General features: G+C 36.8%; 1 protein-coding gene across 1 annotated transcript in view; it reads right to left on the reverse strand.

The window, feature by feature from the left end:
• Window positions 1-22,638, reverse strand: part of THEMIS (thymocyte selection associated) — a 188,451-nt gene that overhangs the window by 150,415 nt on the left and 15,398 nt on the right. The window contains 1 exon segment of the mRNA XM_040238742.1: window positions 1,598-1,756. Within this exon segment, the coding sequence (XP_040094676.1) occupies window positions 1,598-1,756 (159 nt within the window).

The raw sequence follows: 22,638 nt of genomic DNA on the forward strand, positions 1-22,638 counted from the left end.
GAAGAAACTGCTACAAAAACCAGTACCAGCGTAGACAAATCTGAACTGCAATCAACAAATTGCTGGAGGCTTAGAGTGGACAAGTATAAGAGTAAAAACCTTCAGGGAGATCTAGTCATAGGGAGGGACCACAATTTTTTAAGTTCTACCACCAAAAACTCAACCTAGCCCTCACAGTGAATATCAAAGAAAAATCTCCTCATGCTTCTCATAGAGGGAAGGTAGAAAAACCCATTTTGAAACAGGCCAGAGCATTCTATTCTTAATCCATGCTTTATTAAGACTCACTGACCCAGAGGGATGAAAATACACAGCTAACACCCACTCTAGCCTTCCACTTCGGGAAAATACACAACAAAGCCCACTCTCACCTTTCCACTTGGGGAAAGGGAAATACCCAGCTTTAGCCTGCACTGGTTTTCCACAAGGGAGAAGGGAAATACCCAACTCCAACCCACTCTAGCCATACTGTCCCAACTAAGGATGTGGGAAAGGGGACCAAGAAGCACTCGTGAAGTTCACAATTCAGAAGCACAAGTTCACAAAACACAATAACATAATCACAGGGCTAGAGAATGTTTCTACCCCTGCCACACCTTACTGCCACATTGCATGGGTGCATGCCAAGTCTTTTCAGCTGTGTCCAGCCAACTGTTCAACCCTATGAACTGTAGTCTGCCAGTCTTCCCTGTCCATGGGATTCTCCAGGCAAGAATACTGGAGTGGGGGGCCATGACCTCCTCCAGTGGTCTTCCAAACCCAGGGATCAAACCTGTGTCTCTGATGTCTCCTGTATGGGTTTTATTCTCAGGCAGAGTTCACCAAACTGTAGTTCACAGGTCAAAATCTGCCAACCCCCTGATTTTGAAATAAATTTCTATGGAACCACAACCACGTTCACTGGTTTAAGTAGTGTCTGTAGCTTCTTTCAAGTAACAACATCAGAGTGGAGTAGTTATTTTGAAGACTATTTGGCAAGTGAAGTGTTAAATATTTACCATCTGGTCCTTTACAAAAAGAGCCTGCCAACTCTTGTCTAAAGAATAAGACAAATAAGCAAATCATTAATTACTATCCAATAAGGTGTATAGTATGGTGCCCAAGATACTAAGGTAACATAAAAGAGTGATATCTAGGTTGAATTATAAAGTCAGCAAAAGTTTTCTAGAAGACATAATATCTAGGCTAATTTTTGAAGACAGAGTTAACTAGACAAAGAAGAGCAGCCAAACTTGTCAGTAAGGCCAGAAAATGAAGTTTAGCAGTGATCCAGGGCGCTAGGAATAAAGACTGCAACTATGATTAAGAAATATTAATTAGTTCTACATAAATTATGAAAATATATCTTTAATTTCTTCATTCCCACTATCTAGAAGAAAATATTAATTCCTAAGTAAAATATGTTTACTGAAAAGGTGAGAAAATATTTGACTTCTATTAGTCCTTAAAAATCACTGAACTATAAGACCTGAGTTTTTCACCCAGTACCCTAGAATAAAACAAAAAATACCATTTTTTCATTGTTTTCAGTTGTAGAGATTATATAACATTTAACAATACAGTTTTACAAATGAGGAATGGTTGCAAAATAATGTACCTGGAAAATTCATAGGCAGTTCAAATGATTGTGGAGACACACAACCTTCAACATGCCCACAAATTTCAGCCATGATTTTCTTAATTTTGAGGTCAGTAATTTTAATCACTTCTCCTGTTGACAAACAGCATTCATTTCCAAACATTTCATAAATAGAACCTGAAAAGAGGAAGAAAAAAAGAATTCAATAATGAAGACCAAAGTAGGAACCGAAAGCCTCATATGAAGCATTTTTATTCAGTTCTTCTCTTAGACACCTGCTAAACAGGAATTTAATCAAGCTTGGCAAAATGTACAGCACTTGCTAGGAAAAATATTAGATTTTTCACTTCATCCACTGGGCAAAGTGTAAACAATCTTATTTTTGCTATTATTGTAAATTGAATTTATGGTTTTTTCAGTACCTTTAGCTCATCTTTCCAAGGTCAAGCTCAGCCATGTCTTCTCCTGCTGGAATTTATATTTTTTTGCTAGGTCACAGAGTGAAACCCACATGAGTCAATAATGGTCTAAGTAAATACTGCAAACAAGGTTGTAATACAATCTAACCTTCAGACTTTATTTTTTCTGGGCTTCAAAATCACTGCAGATGGTGACTGCAGCCATGAAATTAAAAGATGCTTACTCCTTGGAAGAAAAGTTATGACCAACCTAGATAGCATATTCAAAAGCAGAGACATTACTTTGCTGACTAAGGTCCGTCTAGTCAAGGCTATGGTTTTTCCAGTGGTCATGTATGGATGTGAGAGTTGGACTGCTGAAGAATTGATGCTTTTGAACTGTGGTGTTGAAGACTCTTGAGAGTCCCTTGGACTGCAAGGAGATCCAACCAGTCCATTCTGAAGGAGATCAGCCCTGGGATTTCTTTGGAAGGAATGATGCTAAAGCTGAAACTCCAGTACTTTGGCCACCTCATGCGAAGCGTTGACTCATTGGAAAAGACTCTGATGCTGAGAGGGATTGGGGGCAGGAGGAGAAGGGGACGACAGAGGATGAGATGGCTGAATGGCATCACCGACTCGATGGACGTGAGGCTGAGTGAACTCTGGGAGTTGATGATGGACAAGGAGGCCTGGCATGCTGCGATTCATGGGGTCGCAAAGAGTGGGACACGACTGAGCGACTGAACTGAACTGAACCTTCAAAGACAGAGGGTTTGTATACCTGGACTTCATATTAAGAGTATTACATCTATTTACAATACCTAGTTATTTTCATCATCATGAATATAACATTTTGCCCACTTTTTCTTTTGTTTTTGACAAGCTGGAAACAATTCTCAATATCTGATGGCAATAGAGGGCAGACCAATTCAGGCAAACTGAAAAGCTTCATTTTAGTTCAGGATTTCAGTCTTCTTCCTAAGAAACCTTTTACCATAGATGTCACACCTAAATTTTTCATCTACTTAATTTTTCTTTTATATCTCCTGATGGAGAAACATTGAACAGTGAAATAACTAAAAGATGAGCAACAGGAAACAGGAGAAGCAAAAATTCTGGATAACCTACCCTCAGTAAAAAGGAAACAACCCCCAAACTACATCTTTGTGATATTGTCACTTTACAATAAAACAGGAAACTAGAGGTTGATATAAATAAACATTGCAGAACTGTGAGATTTTTATTTTTATTTATTTATTTTTTTAGGTTTATTTATCTTTTTATTTTACTTTACAATACTGTATTGGTTTTGCTGTACATCAACATGAATCTGCCACGGGTGTACACGTGTTCCCAATCCTGAACTACCCTCCCACCTCCCTCCCCATACCATCTCTCTGGGTCATCCCAGTGCACCAGCCCCAAGCATCCTGTATCCTGCATCAAACCTAGACTGGCGATTCGTTTCTTATATGATATTATACATGTTTCAATGCCATTCTCCCAAATCATCCCACCCTCTCCCTCTCCCACAGAGTCCAAAAGACTGTTCTATACATCTGTGTCTCTTTTGCTGTCTCGCATACAGGGTTATCGTTACCATCTTTCTAAATTCCATATATATGCGTTAGTATACTGTATTGGTGTTTTTCTTTGTGGCTTGCTTCGCTCTGTATAATTGGCTCCAGTTTCATCCACCTCATTTTTAAATATATCAATTTTCTTTTCTCCAATATGATTTAAACCCTCTTTACCACACTAAAATACGAACAATAAGAGCATAAGATTTTAGGTTAGTTGGTTGGTTTTCTGAATTTTTCTCTGCTGAGACCCTTCCTCACAGATATAGCAGGTATCTAAAACACTTTTATAGCATTAATGGTTATCATGAAAGCTATTAAGCCCAGCATTTAATCTAGGTCTATCCTGTAGCTCAAACTGTAAAGAATTTGCCTGCAATGCAGGAGACCCAGGTTTGATCCCTGGATCAGGAAGATCCTCTGCAGAAGGAAATGGCATTTAATCTACCTTTAAACAATTCTGTGATTGTATCAGTCTCAACAGGGAGCAGGGGACATATGCAAATCAGAATGATTTAAGGAGGTTTTATACAATTCATGAGGTTCTCACAGCAAGTATTCCGGGGTGGTTTGCCATTCCCTCCTCCAGTGGATCATGTTTTGTCAGAACTCTCTACTATGACCCTGTCCATCTTGGGTGGCCTTACACAGCGTGACTCATGTGTGCAATGGATGCAATAGACATGAACTTGGGCAATGGACACTGATGCAATGGACATGAACTTGGGCAAACTTCGGGAGATGGTAAGGGACGGAGAGGCCTGGTGTGCTACAGTCCATAGAGTGGGAAAGAGAAGGACACAACTGGGTAACTGAACAACAACAAGGAGATTTCAACAAAGGGGCAATTTACACACAGGCACAGCCAGTTCTAGAAAACACAAGAACATAAATGTCCTGATCTCACTCTTCCTCCACTGGATCATAAGCCAGTGCAGCTCAGTTCAGCCTGAAACTAGAGGACAATGGAGCTGCTGACTCCACAGGAGTCAGCCTTCCAGGCAGAGTGGAAATGAAATCTAGCATACCAATCTTATTGTCCAAAAATTAGGGTCATTTTTGCAGACAAGCTAGTGTATGCACTCCTCGTATACTTCTATAACTCGCTTTTTTTCTCACACTATTCCCTTAACTACATACACATATGTTCATTACTTTTCATTAACTTCAATACGTTGTGTTGTTGGCCATCTCAAATCCCTCATGGAACACACTGGGATATTAAATAATAATAGTAAATCCACAGTGACATTTTCTTCCAGTGAGCTCAGAATAGTTATTTTCTGATTCTCATTTGGCAATTAATCTCACAGTAGCATTTTACTTTTACAGTACTATCTCATCCTGACTTAACTTTTTATGACTTTAGTTTCTATTACTCCCAATTTAATTTTAAGCTTCATGAAAAAAATACTGCGTTATATTATTGTATATCTACCCACACATCCACCTCCCTTCCTCAATTATTGAGCAATCTTTAATGAACACTTACTATGTGTCAGACATTGTAATTGGCAGTAATTTAATTTGGCATTTAATTGACAGTAATCTAATTGACATTGTAATTAGAGATATAGAGGCTTCCCAGGTGGCTCAGTGGTAAAGAGCTCCTTTGCTAATGCAGGAGCTGCAGAAGGCGTGGGTTTGATCCCTGAGTCAGAAAGATCCCCTGGAGGAGGAAATGGCCACCCACTCCAGTGTTCTTGCTGAGATAATGCCATGGACAGAGGAGACTGGTGGCTTACAGTACATAGGCTCACAAAGAGTCAAACATGGCAGAAGTAACTGAGCAACACATGCATGCATTAGAGGTCCAATCCATATGTTTTCTCCATAGAAGCACTATTTTGAAGGGAAGAGACAAGGAAGCAAACAATTGCAGCAGATTATGAGAATGCTATAATACAGAAAATACAGGGCATTGTGGGAGTAAGTTGGCAGCATTTAACTAAGCAATTACATGGTAAAGAGATTAGAGAAAGGATTATGGAGGAGACCCACAGCCTAGCTGAGTTTTAAAGGAAACCTCACAAGATGTTAGGGCAGGAGAGGATATAGTATTTGAAAAGGCAGTGAAGTGTGAAAGAGTCTGATACATTCTGGAAATGTCACATAATATATTATATCTCAAATATAAGTAAGACGTGGGAACTGGTAAGAAAGGAGATGGAGAATTAGAGAGATTCCAGATCATGCAGTGTGTTTATAAAATTACCCATAAACAACAACAACAAAACAATTAAAGTCTGAAGCAACCTCAGAGTCAGAGAATTTACATTTTCAGTTATCAGGGTTCAGGAACTAATACCAATTTAATGAGAGGTCATACATATCTAGGCGCTTGCTCTCCAAAGTGTGCATTGCTGCATTACCTGGGAGCTTGTTAGGACCTTAGCCAGAGTCCAGACCTGCTGAATCAGAACCTGCATTTTTAACAAGATCCCCAGATGATTCATAAGTACATTAAGGTCTGGAAAGCACTGGTCTAGACAACAAACGTATAACTGAAATAGTCTCTGTTCTGAGATTGTAGCAAAACTCAGCAGAGAGAAGGACATGTCAGGAAGAGGAAGCACTCAGCGTCACTGAGGCAGAGGATGTGTCAGTGGGGATATAGAAAGGGAAGGATTTAAAATACCAAAGTGACATGGTAAGATTTTTGTCACATGAAATAGAATATAATTTGATCTTTCTCATTTCAGCAGAAGTCTGTTTAGCTTAATTTCAATGCAATGAATGTCTAATTGCAGATGTAATGTATAGCAAACTGACTCACTTGGAATGCCATCCCTTTTTCAAAGGTCCACTGGAATTCCAAATTAAAAGATGAATTTATGTGAGATTACATATCAACTCACAGAGGACAGAAGTCAAAATTCTAAGAGAAAATTCTGAGAGTTTTTATCATCATACAAAAACCTTTTGCCACTTCAGGTCTCTTTCTAATCATCCTTCTTCTTTTGAAAAAAGAAAATCCCCCCTCCCTTTTTTTTTCAGTCATACAAGGAAAAGAACCTCATGAGAATGTTAATCTTTAATACTTGCCTTTAATTCTTTGTGACTTGCCATTTTCTCTAAGTAAGAAAGCTATGAACTCATTTTTAATAAAGAGAGAAGTCAGTGATACCCAACTCTAGAAAGTTATGTCCATGATAGGTGACCGGAAATACAGCAAATCACAAAGTCCTGAAACTTGAAGAGTTTTGTACATTGTTATCATTATTATGTCTCTTAAAATACATTTTTCCTCAGTGAAAATATAAAATGGTTAATTTAAAAAACAGCCAACACTCATAATCTCAGAACAAGCACATTATAATATGCCTAATTGCCTTAAAAAATTGCTGAGATGTGTGTCTGAATAATGTTGTGTGTATATGGATATAAAAATAGTTTTCATTTCATTTTTAACCACAAGACATGCATTTTCAATATGCAAATCTCGAATCTATTAAATCTTTACAGACTGATTCTTTCCAAGTCAGAGCATATGTATTCAGGATAATGCCAAACATCAGAGAAAGCTGGAACAAAGCAGCCTGTTTTCAGTGATCAAACATTGCCCCTGAAGGCTGTAATGAAAGAGTCATGTGCCTTTGAAATCACCTGTTCTGTAATGCTACTTTGCTCAATAAAAATGACATATTAATATCCTTTTATGAGTCCATCCCTTATTTGACAATCCACATAAGCAATGCTGGGATCACACAGGAAAAAAAAAAAAATTGGTTCCAAAGATTTTCTTCCTTTTCTTTTACAAAGTTGAAAATGTGTGGCAGTTCGGGAAGAGGAAACTTGTTAGAGGAGTTTTTTCCCTTTCCTCACCATGTACTCATTTCGTCCATTCCCCTTGCCATCACTTCTCAGCCCTGCCATGCCAACCACTCATTTCATCATCAGTCTGTCAAAGTTCAACCAATCTTAAAAATTTAGCTCATGTCCATTGTCTTCTTCAAAGCTTTCCTTTATTTCTACCTAAGAATTAATTCATTTCTCTGTGCTCTAATAGTACTTTGCATGTCAGTTCAGTTTAGTCACTCAGTCGTGTCTGACTCTTTGCGACCCCATGAACCGCAGCACGCCAGGCATCCCTATCCATCACCAACTTCCGGAATCCATCTAAACCCATGTCCATTGAGTCAGTGATGCCATCCAACCATCTCATCCTCTGTCATCCCCTTCTCCTCCTGCCCTCAATCTTTCCCAGCATCAGGGTCCTTTCAAATGAGTCAGCCCTTCACATCAGGTGGCCAAAGTATTGGAGTTTCAGCTTCAACATCAGTCCTTCCAGCGAACACCCAGGACTGATCTCCTTTAGGATGGACTGGTTGGATCTCCTTGCAGTCCAAGGGACTCTCAAGGGTCTTCTCCAACAACACAGATCAAAAGCATCAATTCTTCGGCACTCAGCTTTCTTCACAGTCCAACTCTCACATCCATACATGACCACTGGAAAAACCATAGCCTTGACTAGACGGACCTTTGTGGACAAAGTAATGTCTCTGCTTTTTAATATGCTATCTAGGTTGGTCATAACTTTCCTTCCAAGGAGCAAGTCTTTTAATTTCATGGCTGCAGTCACCATCTGCAGTGATTTTGGAGCCCAGAAAAATAGTCAGCCACTGTTTCCACTGTTTCCCCATCTATTTGCCATGAAGTGATGGGACCAGATGCCATGATCTTAGTTTTCTGAATGTTGATCTTTAAGCCAACTTTTTCACTCTCCTCTTTCACTTCCGTCAAGAGGCTTTTTAGTTCTTCTTCACTTTCTGTCATAAGGGTGGTGTCATCTGCATATCTGGGGTTATTGATATTTCTCTTGGCAATCTTGATCCCAGCTTGTGCTTCTTCCAGCCCAGCATTTCTCGTGATGTACTCTGTGTATAAGTTAAATAAGCAGGGTAACATGTATCTCCATTATAACCCCTGTGTGATCATTATCACAGGCTGCAGTTGCAGTATTATTTTCTGACCATTGATATATACATACATTAGAATTTGCTATGCTTTCCTAAAGAAAAAACATCATCTTAACTATATTTATACCCCTCCTCACATGTGCACAGATAATTGCACCTCTTTTGTTGATTAGTATTTAGATCCTTAGTGAATGTTAAATTATAACTTAGCTTTACTGTAAAATGACAACAAGTTACTAGGAATAGAGTAGAAGTCTTTCTCCATCAACAGTTTAAAACATAGTTAACCCAAGGCTTTGGCATGGTTTATATCTCTAATAACAAATGTACAAGCATATGTGAGATTAGCTGGTCACCTTGTGAATTCCCTAGACAAGGAATATTAAGAGCAAGTAATTCTATAATATGAATCTCTGGGGCTAAATTTTCTGTTTTTCCATTATGTTTATCATTTTTATATTGCTGGACTTGAGGATGAGGTTCATAAAATGATCTAAGTTTGATTTAATTTACTTTGAATAGTCAGACTGATATCGTATGACACTATCTATAGATTAGGCTTGCTAGTAGAGATTTATCATTGCTACTCATAAACAGTTGTGGTTATTCTTTGTTATTATTCTTACATAGCCAGTCTTCCATAAAGAGACTGTCTCCATCCCCCATATGGCATAGCAAAGTCATTCCCACCCCCGACATGAAGAATATATCTAAAAATATATAAACATGATATATGAATGTAGTTTGCAAATAAATAAGCATAAAACAGCTAGCTTGCAGCTTTACTAGGAATGGATTCTACCAGCTGGATATCAGGTATATCTGAGAGGTACACCACTGAGAGGTATATCTGAATATTAATAGGAAATGATCTTTCAAGGTCATAGAGACTCTCATTCCTTCTGCCAAACTGTCAATATGAGGAGGTCAAAACAGTGGCACAAAGTATTAAGGCAAATGATGACCGACACCAAAGAGAGCTAAGGTATAATCTCTTTTCTGCCAATATGGGGTTTTTTTCTGGTGAATTTTAGGTTTAAGTGTTAACTGAGAAATCAAGTTTAAAGACAGAAATACACTAGAAACTATAGTGAATGTTGGTGAGTCTTAAAAAGTCTGAACATGGAAGCAATGAAAACCACAATAGGTTGAAAATGATGGAATCCAAGAGTCAATAAAGCAGATTAAAATCATAGTGAGGCCAGAAAATGTCTAACTTTTCAACTACTCTGAGTGAAATATGCAGCATTTAGACAATCAGGTTTTAGTAGTTGATGGAGAAAGATTCACAGTGTCATGCACCAGCTAAAAATTTAAAGTTTGTTTAATGGTAGAATCAATTTAGTAGATTAAATAAAATTGTACTTAGAGGGTTTGTAAGTTGGTGTAATCATAGAAGTCATCATCATGGCTCTTTGTGGCAATAAATATCAGAACAAGGGGACTCGGGGTATATGAAATGAGTATCCCTCCTACATAGCTATGAAACATATCCCTATGATGATGGAGCAAATCAGTGATTTGTATCTTCCAGTATTATTACTGACCAAATATTCCCCTGGCTTTACCCAGATTTTAATACTCCAAATTATATCATAAATAATGTCATAATCATATGTTCATATAATTATATGAACAATGTTGCATTGAGAGTTGGTTTATTATCTTAGGAATGACTTGATTTCAAGTACATTTTATATACTTCAATACATTTGCCTATGTATTATATCCTAAATGTTAAATAAAGCTGCTGTAGTCCTCCATAGCCATTTACAGTCATAAACTTGTTCTCCATATCCCACTTAATGAATATCAATACATTGGTTGAATTGTTTGTACATGGGCTCCAATGTACTATAATGTGCTTACTCCATGCATACAAGATAAAACTTCACTATATTATAAATTTTTCCTAAGTTCATTAGCACTGAATACTTCATTAGCACTGAATACTTCATTAACTATTTTGCTTACAAAATATGAATTTTGAAATTACTTTATATCCATGGAATTAAATAATGAAGATATATATGCTTGAATTTAAATGCCTTTATTTTTTATTTTTATAATAATTCATTTGTATTAAATTACCCAACTATAATGGATTGGGAAAAGAAAATAAACTGGACCTTCACTGCAGGTAGTTTGAGAAGCACTTGTCTAAACTGTTAAGTACAAATATGACCACAGTCAGTCTGTGCAGGGAACCAGGATGTAGTCTCAGGGAGTCAGAGAAAAATCTGAATATAGTAGAAAAGGGAAAGTTATAATGTAATACACAAAATCAGTATTATTAACACATCTATCTCAATATCACCAGTGGCCTGAGTGCCCTGACTCAAATACACAGGAATTTTAATCAGCTTGACAATAATCATTCTAATTGCAAGCTATTCCACTGGCATTCTGATTTGTACATTATACTCTTCTGAGTTGTGTGAGACCGTGCTTGAACCTCATTGAACCTGGACACTTGGAACTACTACATCTCCACAGCTAAGGAACAAAGCCAGGAGCACAGGAAATCCCCCAGGAGATGAATTTTGTGAGTTCTATCTAACTAGTGTGCCAGGTATTCTCAATGAGAGAGATGGCAAATATCTAAACTATATTCTTCCATTCTCCCTTCCCATCAATAATCATCTATGGCACATTTCCAGCTGAATCAAGATGAGGCCTAATAATCCGCCTCAACATAAATTTCCAAGTGACTATCCATCAATTGAAGATGGCATGCCAGGTATAAATTATTCTGAGTCCAGTCCTGTACTCCGACTTTTCTTTATTTCTTTATCTCCCCTTGGGAGATATTTATTTTTAAAGAGTTTAATTGTCCGGTTTGGCTAATTTACTCTCACAGGCTTAGTTAAAAGAAATCTGGCAGAAGAATACAGACTCTCCATCCATCTTTTTTTTTTTTCAGGTAGCTGCCTGAATTAAGGCATAAAACATCTAACTTGATAATAATCACAACTATATACAGCCCAATGGCAGCCATAGGATGACTTTCAATTTCATTTATATTTCTAAGCCAAGTGCCATTATTTCTAATGATCTCTTGAATCACTAGTCTTAGTGTCAGAAGCTTAAATACCATCACACTCTACTAATATATTAAAATGGCTGAGTCTCTATACAATATCTCTACCAAGTGGTTGTCTAAACTATATTTGAATACTTTCAATGGTGGAATTCCAATTATTTTAGTGTGACACACTTGGTGTGCATGCATGCTTTTGAGAAATTCTTATTGTTAAAAGCTCTGCATTTTAAATGTAATATGTGTTCCTATAGGGTGTAGAGACACTAAGAACTATGCTTTTCCTTGGAATCATACAGAAAACAGTTATTTAATTCTCATATATAGCAGCCTTAAAATGTCTGAAGATAGCCATAACCCATTGTTCTTTAAAACAAATCAATCTGTCCAGTGATGGAAATATGTTCAGGGCCACTGCTTACAGCATAGGTTGCCCATTATCAAAGTACCTGAAGCACAACTTACTTGGATGTCAAGGGCATTCTTGCAGTTCTGCAACAAGGTATTATGCCCCTCAAAAACGCACATGCCACTGACTGTTCCAGAAGAGGTTTGATAGTGCTTGTGGGGATGTTCTAAGGTGGCCGCTTCAGCACCTACCACCATGTTTGAATTTCAACTAGTGAGAAAGAGAGATGAAGAGAAGGAAACATTCTTTTTGTTTCAGTGGCATGCAATAGAAATTTCAAATGTTAAATACCATCTCAGTCCGTTAGTTAAAACTTAATCAAGTGGCTACTTTAAGCTTCAAGAGACTGGCATCTTTAACCAGGCAGCTGTGTTCACAGCTGAAATCTCTGTTACCTTAGAAGACTGAGAGAACAGATATAGTTATCGGGACAGTAACAGTCTCTCAAATGGCAAGGGTAATTTATGCATATCTCAGGATTTAAATTAGGCTTCATGTGCCTATAAAATTTACATTGTCTTATGAAGAAAAAAATGTACATTTTTATTTGAAACACAAAAGATAGGTTTGTTGCTGGCGTTGAGACTGAAGGATAAAATTTCAGGGTTGAACTTTATCTCTATTAAGAGATACAACTGTTGAATACACACATGCACAATTTCCTCTCTCTACTCATTCCTAGGCATTAAAAATCACAGATAAAAGTGCCTTCTCTAGAGTCAGTGTCAAAAGCAGAACCTACATTTGATAAATATGTGACTTCAGGCAATATCTTCTATAAAATGGGCTAGTACCTCAATTTATTTATCTTTAAAATGAGAATAGCAATTTTACCTCAGATAGTTGCTTTGAGGATCAAAGTAGAAAATCAATTTTTTAAGTGTACAACCCAGAATCTGGCACCTATTTAGGGCTCAATAGACTGAGTAACTGAACTGAACTGAACTGAAACATTAGCCATCATTGGTGTCATTATTATTATTTCATATGATGTTGTTTAAGACAAAATAACTCAATATAATGTTATACTATTGTAAACTGGTGTGATTTGCTTGGTTAAGATGAAAGATAAATGTCTTCTTGTAGATAGGGATGGGGGTTCTCCTGAATTTTAAAAAAAATGTTATTTTCTTGTCATTCTAAGAAGAGAGAATTACGGAAGTGAAAGCAGAGACTTGAGAAGACGGACTTGGGCTGGGAATCAAGAAACATAAATCAAAGGTAAATTTTTTCCCACCCTGTACCAAGGAAGCTTATTTCGCCACAAATGGGTTACAAGTAAGCCAACATATTGAAATTTGTCTTCCTTGAGGTGATCAACTAAGATAGGTCTGGGACGACTAGTGGCTTTGGCTAGTGGCTCTGGTTGAAAGTTACCTTGTCTCTTTACCCCATCCAAACAAATACAGTTGACTCTTGAACATTGCTGGGGTTTGGGGTACTTACCTTCCAGGTGGTTGAAAATCTGCCTATACTATACAGTTAGCCCTCTGTATCTGTGGTTCCACATTAATTTAATCAACAAATAAACTGAATACATGCTATGTGCCAAGCAAAGAAATTATGATAAGTACTACTGATATAATGGTGACCAAATGATGTGTGATCTTAACCTTCATGAAATATTTAATATACTGAAATAAAAGGCATTAACCAAAGAACCATACAAATAGAAGATTACAAAAAGATAATTACTATGAAAGAAAACAATATGTACTAGGAGAAAGGGCCTGGGATTGGGTTCCATGAATAAGACATCTGTACTATATTTACAAGACCATTTAACAAACATTTATTGAGTCCTAGGAGTATTTATCTCAAGTTTATAGTAAAGTCTTATTAAAAGGTGCTTCAGCTGAGACTTCTGTTTCAGGAAAGATGAAGTAGACATACATTTTCCTAACCTCATATATTCCAGACTTGCAACTAAAGATGCTGGCAACCTAGAAATGCCAATGGGTACAGACAAAAAAAACTCCAATAAATTCTGTTCTCTCTAGCCAAAAAGTCAGGAAAGGCACAGCCTAGTAAAACAGAAAACTTTTTGACAATGATCACTCTACTCAAGGCAAACACCACAGAAAAATGGTTAGTATCACAACCACCTACACCAGAAAGGGCTGGGTAGAGTTATTAGAATTGCACCCTCAATGAGTGTAGTAAGACGTTCACCCACCCTTTGCTGAGGCGGTGTCAGAAAAGGCAGAGTTGAGAGATGGGACTTCCATCTTTGTGTGACAGTAATACATTCCCATTTTCTGTCAGGGAAACCAAGTGAGGAGTCTAGGCTTCCAACATTACCCAGCCGTACTGAGGTACACTTGCTCCTCCCACTTCCCTTCCTGCAGTGAAATCAGAAGATGTCAGTGGAGCATCAGGATTTCCACAGGCACCACCTCACCACAAGAGAGACCATTACTCACAAGAGTAATGAGGCACTATTATCCCTCTTATCTAGAGTGGTATCAGTGAAAAACTCGTGAGGAGTCAGTAGTCCCACTATGACCAGCAGTAAGAAGGAGCCCTTCTCCTTTGGGTGCCAAAAGAGGCTGAAAGGAGAACCTGGGCTTCTAACCCCACCTAGCAATAATGAGACAATGCATCTCTTCCCCTGTTGGAGAAATAAAAATCAGAAACCTAACAGAAAACTAAATATATAACAGACTTAAGCATGATATAACAATAGTTACATTAAATGTAAATAGTCTAAATATATCAATTAAAAGAGATTGATAGAGTGCAGTAAAAAAAAAAATGACCCAAAAATATGCTATCTACAAAATACTTACTTCAAATATAACAATATAGTCAGGCTGAAAGAAAATGGATAGAAAAAGATATATCATGCAAAAATGTATCAAAGGAAAGCAAGAGGAGCTATATTAACATCCAATACAGTAAACTTCAGATTGAAGAAAATTGCTATGGACAGGGATATATATTACATAATGATGGTCAATATATATTACATAATGATGGTCAATATACCAAGAAAATTCAGCAATCTTAAATATGTATATATCAAACAATGGAGCTACAAAATATGTCAATAATAACTGATTCAACTGAAAGGAGAAATAGACAAATCCACAATTATAGTTGGAGACTTTAACATCCATCACTCCACAACTGATAAAACATTAGATATCAGTAAGGATATAGAAGAGCAAGGAATCTAAACAACAGAATCTAATCAACTTTTATAAAAGACGATAACCAACACAACAAATACACATTGATTTCAAGTGCCCATCCATTCTGAGATATCCTGAACCATGAAACAAGCCTCAACAAATTTAAAGAACTGAATCATACTATTCTTTAATTACAATAAATTAAACTAAAAATAAATAACAGAAAGATAACAAAAATTCTCCAAACACTTAAAAACCTAATGCCATACCTCCAAATAATCTGTAGGCCTAAAGAAAATTGCAACAATTGCAACCACAAATTTTGACAAAGATAAGGAAGTTACAGAGGGGAAAATGTATATTACTAAATGATGATATTTAAAAAGAGAAAAGTCTCAAGTAAATATTCTAAGCCTTTTCATTAAGAACTTGAAAAGAAAATAATATATAGAGAAAAATCAATGAAACAAAGATGATTCCTTGAAAAGATCAATAAAGATTACAACCATTAGAAACTCTGAAAAAGAAAGAAGATACACTTTACAAATAAGAAGAGTAAATGAGAAGATAATCACTGCAGACCCTCCAGATGGCAAAAAGGAAAAAAAGAGAATCCTACAAACAACTTAACCTACGTAATTCAACAACTAAGGTGAAATGAACCAGTTCCTCAAAAACCACAATATACCACAACTCACCCAAAACAAAATAAATAACTGTTTCAGTTCTTTATTCTGATAATTGATTAATAATTACAAAGTCCTATAAAAGAAAACTCCAGCCCCTGGTTGTTTCACTACAGAATTCTATCAAACCTAAAAAGAAGTATTTTCACCAATTCTATACAATCTCTTTCAGAAAGGAGAAGAGAGAATATGTACCAATTTACTTTATGATTCTAATACTACCAAAATCAGACAGACATCACAAGAAAGAAAACTGTAGACCAATAATTCTACCAATATAGACCAAAAAAATCATTCACAAAATTTTAGCTAATAGAATACAGCAATATATTTAAAAACTATATATCATAACTAAGTGTGGTTAATCCCAAAGATACAAGGTTAGTTCATACGTTCAAAACCAATCAGTGCAATCCTCTATATTAAATTAGGCTAGAGAAGGAAAAGCATATGACCAAATAAATTGATGTAGAAGAAGCATTTGACAAAATTTAACACACATTCAAAATAATTTTAATAAAAAGAACTCTATGTAAAAGCCAATGTGAAAAAGATGAAAAGACAAGCTACAGATTAGAAGAAAATATTTGCAATCCATGTATATAGAATTTACAGAGAATTAAATCAAATAGTAAAAACTCAAACAATCCCATTAGAAGATGGGCAAAAGACATGAGCAATCATTTCATTGAGGAAGAAACACAGATGGCAGATGAGCACATTGTTAGCTATTACTGAGTGCAAATTAAAAGCACAATGAGAATCACTACTTACTTCTCAAAATAGCTAAAATAAAAAAAAATTACAACAAATGCTGGTGAGGATGCAGAAAAGCTGAAATACTTGTACATTGTTGGAAGAGAATGTAAAATGGTAGAGTCACATGAAAACACATTTTGACAGTTTCTTAAAAACATAACTAAACATGCAACTACCAGTATTTCACTCTTGGGCATTAATCCCAGAGAAATAGAAAAAATTATTTTCACATAAAATCCTGTCTACAAGTGTTTGCAGCAACTTTATTTATAATAGCCCCCAACTGGAAACACACCAAATATCCTTTAACATGTGAATAGCTAAATAAATTGTGGTACATCCATACTACGGATACCCCTCAGCAGTAAAAAACGAACTATTAATTCATCCAAAAATCTGTATTAATCTTCAAAGAATTATGCTGAGTGAAAAGGTCAGTTCCAAAAGGTTATATGCTGCATGTTTCTCTTTACATAACACTTTTGAAATGAAAAAATTATCAAAATGCTGAACAGAATAATGGTTAAAAGGCATTAAGTAAGAGATGGGGGGAGTAGGAAGGAAGTGGGTGTGGCTATAAAAAGGCCACATGAGTGACATGATGATAGAAATGCTCTACACCTTCACTGTATCAAGGCCAATATCCTGGCTGAGATGCACTGTAGTTTTGTAACATGTTACAACCGTTAGAAACTAGATGAAGGTTATATGGGATTTCTCTGTATTATTACTGCAATTTCACAGGCCCATAGTCATCTCAAACAAAGGGTTTAATTTAAACGTGTGTGTGTGTGTGTGTGTGTGTGTGTGTGTGTATCATGCCTGTGGTGCAGTGCAACTTATCACATCAGTGACAGACTAAGAAAGCCTCAGTCAAGCACAGGAACACAGGAAGACAAAGGGAAGCAGTAGAAGGAGCCTGAGGAAAATGAATAACCCCTAACTGCAGTAAGTCCGTAGGAGAGTCATGATAATAGCAATAGAGGCGGTGGGTTACATTGATACTGGAAAAAAATGTGAGTTTCTTGTCCCAGAGGGACTCTAGAGCAGCATTGTCCATTCAAACTTTCTGCAAAAATGGACATATAATTTGAGCTGCCCAGTACTGCAACCAAGGGCCACAAAGGGCTCAGGAGCACTTCAAATGTAACTAATGTAACTGTGGTGCAGTGTAACTTCTATGTAACTGAGGAACTCAATTTAGGACCACAGAATGACTAGTGGCCACTGTATTGAACAGTAGCACCTTTTCGAAGGGAAAAAAAAAGCTTATATGAGAGCCTCGGTTCTGCTACTGGTAAAGTGCTTCACAACTTGTGTAATTTGGGTGTCCTTGTATCATCTTGATTGTCCTCTTATGCTAATGAAGTCAGCAGCAAACAACTAAAAGTATAGGCTCTTACATATGTAATAGGTGATGTATGATTATGGCCAAATGGGGTCAATCTGGAAGGTTGGTTATTAATATTAAGGGATAGCCATTCCAGAAAGTTAAAATAGCACTTTTCAGATTTAAACAAATTAATACGTATTAAAGAATTATATGGCATCTAGTATGAGTCGGACATGACTGAAGCGACTTAGCAGCAGCAGCAGCAGTGTCTTTCCAAGATAATCTGATTACAAAATACAAATCGGTTGAAGAGAACGTATGAAGAGTGGATTTGTACTGTGGGCAATATATTGCTATGTTTCTAAGAAAGTTCTCCTAAGGGCTGCTTGCTCTTAGGAGCAAGAGCAAGACAGGAGAGGCAAGAAGAAGTTACCAGATGCCATTAAATATTCAGTGAGGAGAGCCAGAATAGACTGGCAGCCACAAATACTGAAATGCCCTTCCACAAACTGGGGAAACAAAAACAGAACAATGTGGCCAAAGTGACTTCCAGACCATGATGCTGGGGCACTAAGAGAAAGCTGGTGAATTAAAATGTGGAAAAACTGGAAAGGAAACACCATGCTCACTTTCTAATATATTTTTCTGCCATCAAATGGTCACACTTAAGCAGCAATAGTCCTCTCTAGTCCCTCTTGAACAACTGCTTGGCAGCAGGCTACACCAGAATTAATTGGAGAACGCTTTAAAATATAGATTCTAGGGCTTACTCCAAAAATTCTAAATCAGATTTTCCAGGCTAGAATCCAGGAACATGTTTTTGTTTTTTCAAAGTTCCCTAGTATATTCCAAAGTTTACTTAGGTTTGAGAGATACTGTTACAAATCATGGAAAAAAAGTAAAAGAAAATCAGTAGGTACATCAACCTGGGAAATGATACAAATTTGGGAGTTAGTTAAAACTACAAGAATGAAAACAAGACAAGCCACTCTGGATAGATCTCCTCCACTGAGAGCAAGAACAGAGTATCTAGGACATGGGCAAAGACAAATATTTAATGCTATTACTTAGTATACTTCAACACAGACAATGAGATACACATGTATGTGTCCAATATGTTTAACCTATAGTCCTGTGTAAGGGTTAAAAAAAATGTCTGTATTTGAAGTACACTAATCAGAAATATAGAACCCAAGTATAAACTAGTTAACCCCCTCCAAAATTAATCAGAAGCTCATACTCTCAAAACAACTCCCACAAGTGTCGTCTACATTTATCTCCTATTAACACAGTTTTTTAAATTAGAATAATGAATATTAGTATTAAGATGGCTTTACTGGTAGTGAAAGTTTAAGTCACTCAGCTTGTGTTTGACTCTTTGCCACCCCACGGACTATAGCCCACCAGGCTCCCCTGTCCATGGAATTCTCTAGGCTAGAATACTGGAGTGATAGCCATTTCCTTCTCCAGGGGATCTTCCTGACTCAGGGATTGAACCCAGGTATCCTGCATTGCAGGTGGATGCTTTCTCATCTGAGCCAAAAATGAGTGGTGTTCAAAATTAGTCTCAAATGTAACACAGGCTCCTCTTCTTGCAAAGGGGTAGAATTAAGTGAGCCCAATATAGGTCCTGGGCTTCACAATCCTGGTTTGGCCAAGCAACTTTGTCATCTAACCAGAATAGCTGGAATATTGCTGCAGAAGTCTCTAATGAGCCTTTCATGGAAGGTGCTGTCAGAGTATTTAAAAAGACAAATAATTTAGACTACATCAAGCTGACACACAGGTCATATAAGTATTTTGACATCTGTTTGCAAATAAACATTCTACATTTGATAAAATTTCATTTTATGAGAAATGAAATTCTCATTTCATTATATGCTTCCAAGGACTGAAGGCTATCAACATCTACAAAATATAACCTAGTAAAGGTGACCGATGACATCAATTCTTAGTCAGTTTGAAACTAAAGTCATTTTCTCCAGAAAGTTTAGCATGGCCTTTTTTTATCAGTCACTCTTAATAAATGGGATTCCCAGGTGGTGCATTGGTAACCTGCCAATGAAGGAGACACAGGTTCAATTCGATGGAAGATCCCCTGGAGGAGGAAATGCAATCCACTCTAGCATTCTTGCCTGGGAAATCTCATGCACAGAGGAGCCTGGCGGGCTACAGTCCATGGGGTGGCAAAGAGTCAGATGTGACTGAGTAACCGAGCACACACACTCTTAATAAATAAAATGAAATTAATAACACCATGGGCTTATTTCAACAAATGAGAGCTGCTAAATTTTGCTGAGCATTGAGCTTGTGGGTTTTTAAAACATGATACTCCCTTGAATAATTCTGTTTTCTTTTCAAAAGAAATCTGAATTAGAAAACCAACTAGCACGGAGCCCAACAGTAGAAATACAATGTTGCAGGTCACCTGTCAGGTGAATGGCACCTCTCAGTATGAGAACTGAGAAACGAAAGCCTTGTTGTTCCACGTAAGAAGAGAATGTTCTTAACAGCAGAAATCAAAAATTCCATACTTACTTCTATCTTCAGCGGTTTAAAGCACTCACTTAAAGTGTGTTACAATAAGAAGTAATTTACTCAATGTCCTATTTTTAAAAATCTTCTTCAAAATAATGTTATTTCTATACAAAAATGTTTTCTTAGGTATATTATCAGAAAATTCCAATGTTCTAATCAGCAGTTGATCAAAACTCCATCATATACCAATCCAGGAGTGACCACATAATTCTAAGCATTTGTTAGTGTAGAGCTGGACAGGACACACTTCTGTAGCTGTTGTGTCTGACTTCATGAGGAGTCTTGACTTCTCAGGGAGGGCTATAGTGATTTAATGAGCTTTGTTACTGCAAATTCAGCATACTGCCAGGTATTACCAGTCATTCAGAGTATTAGCTGAATAAATGGATATTCTTGGAGATTTATTTAATCATTTATTTGTTTGTTTTCCTTTAAGTATCATTAAGAAAGATAATTGTTGATCCTGTTATTAGAAAAAGAAAGTTTTCTTCCTCTCTTCATTAACAATCAGTGAAAGGAATAGTTGCACAAAGATTTGTGGAGAAGTGTTGATTTGGAATACCGTCTTATTCTAAAAAGTGTAGATTTACTAGAATTAATGGACAAATTCCAAGAAGGCAGGGTTAAGCGAGATTTAAGGAAAAAAAAAAAAAAAGGCTCCTTGGGGCTGTCAGCAGCTGCTTCTGCTGTCGCGACTCTGATGCACTGAAAGAGACCAGGCCGAGCCCACTGAAGTGGGGCGGCAGTATCGCAACCGCACAGCCTGCGGCTGCCTTTTCAAACCCGGAGCTGCCCTGTCTGTTTCCTGTCCGACGCTTCTGCTAAGCTTGTATTTCAGGATTTACAACCCTCCCTCTCCAGGCCGGCTCTACCTCGGCATTTTTTCCTTCCTATCAACAGGAGCTGTGCGTGCATTAACCCTTCTCCGGCAGCCCTGATTTACACCCACCCCGGTGCCAGCTCACAGCTCGGGTCACCAGGGTCACAGACAAATCCTAATCTTGATTTTTTTTTTGAGCATGCGATGCGTGTACAGTTGACCTGGAATTTTTTCAGGTGTCATCTCTATTATTATCCTCTCTATTATCTGTACTTTCTTTGAGTGAAAATCTTGATCGCAGTGGGTTTTATTTTATACCAGCCCCTCTTTCTGTTTTACTACAGCACAAAACTGCTATTCCAAGTACACTGCTGTCCAAGAGTATCAGTAAATGTATCCAGTCTCATCTGACTGAAGTGCAAAGGAGAATGGAAGGGAGGCAGGCAGGGAGGGAAAGTGGAGGAAATTCCAGCCTATGTCTGTTCTAAAACAAGTTCAAATTTTCATTACTGTCAAGTTTCTATAATCTCTCTGAACATGCTAAATGATTGCTTTTTCTTTCCCTTAAATTACTGGAATAAATACATGCACTATATTTAAATTGGGATATATTTAAATCAGTAACTATCTTAGTAATATTCAAAATCAGAGTGGCCTCTGATAATGAACAGTTAATTAAAAACTCAAGATTTGATTTCATGAGCTCTGGGAAAAAATATTTTACATATGTTTTAGGCTTTTCCTGGTGTCAATAAAGAAGTAAAAAAAAATGCCTTTTGGTCTGTGGTTAGAATTTACACATCGTTCATGGGGCAGGTGTTCTTTCCTTAACTGACGTTAAGTGCTGAATCACTAAACCCAACTCTTCTAACCTAGAGTAAAACGGAAAATCAGAATATTAATTTCATTACATAGATTAGTAAAACCTTCCCCATTTCCTAATAAATTATTTTTCATTAAAATAACAACAAAATTTTCAAATAATGTCCTTGCCACTTAAAAATATTATTTCATGTGAAAAATTTTAAGTAAATTTCATCTTATGGCTTTTGCTAAAATCTGCTTTTAAAATGTACAATGGTTTCAAATATTTATTAGAAGCAGAACAAAGTAGATGCCCCAACTAAAGTGCAATTTAAAAAATTCAGACCTTAAATACTGCATCAAGGATAGACATTTCTAAAAATGATTTTTTAGAATTTTTAACACCTTACTTGAAATTACCTTTTCTTCCATTCTCAGTGCTTACTCTCCAGTTATTTAGCAGGGCCTAAAAAAATTTACTGGTATCATAGCATACAAAAGTATAAACTAACTACACATAAGGCCAAAGCTTTTTCGTTTTCTTTAGAAAATGTTTTTCAATGTTAAATAATTGATGAATAATTTGTACTTATTCAGAGGAATTTGGTAATTAATAACCTTAAACAAAACGTCCAT

This window comes from Oryx dammah, unplaced genomic scaffold (genome assembly GCF_014754425.2).
Source record: "Oryx dammah isolate SB20612 unplaced genomic scaffold, SCBI_Odam_1.1 HiC_scaffold_4, whole genome shotgun sequence".
In the NCBI taxonomy this organism is placed as follows: Eukaryota; Metazoa; Chordata; class Mammalia; order Artiodactyla; family Bovidae; genus Oryx; species Oryx dammah.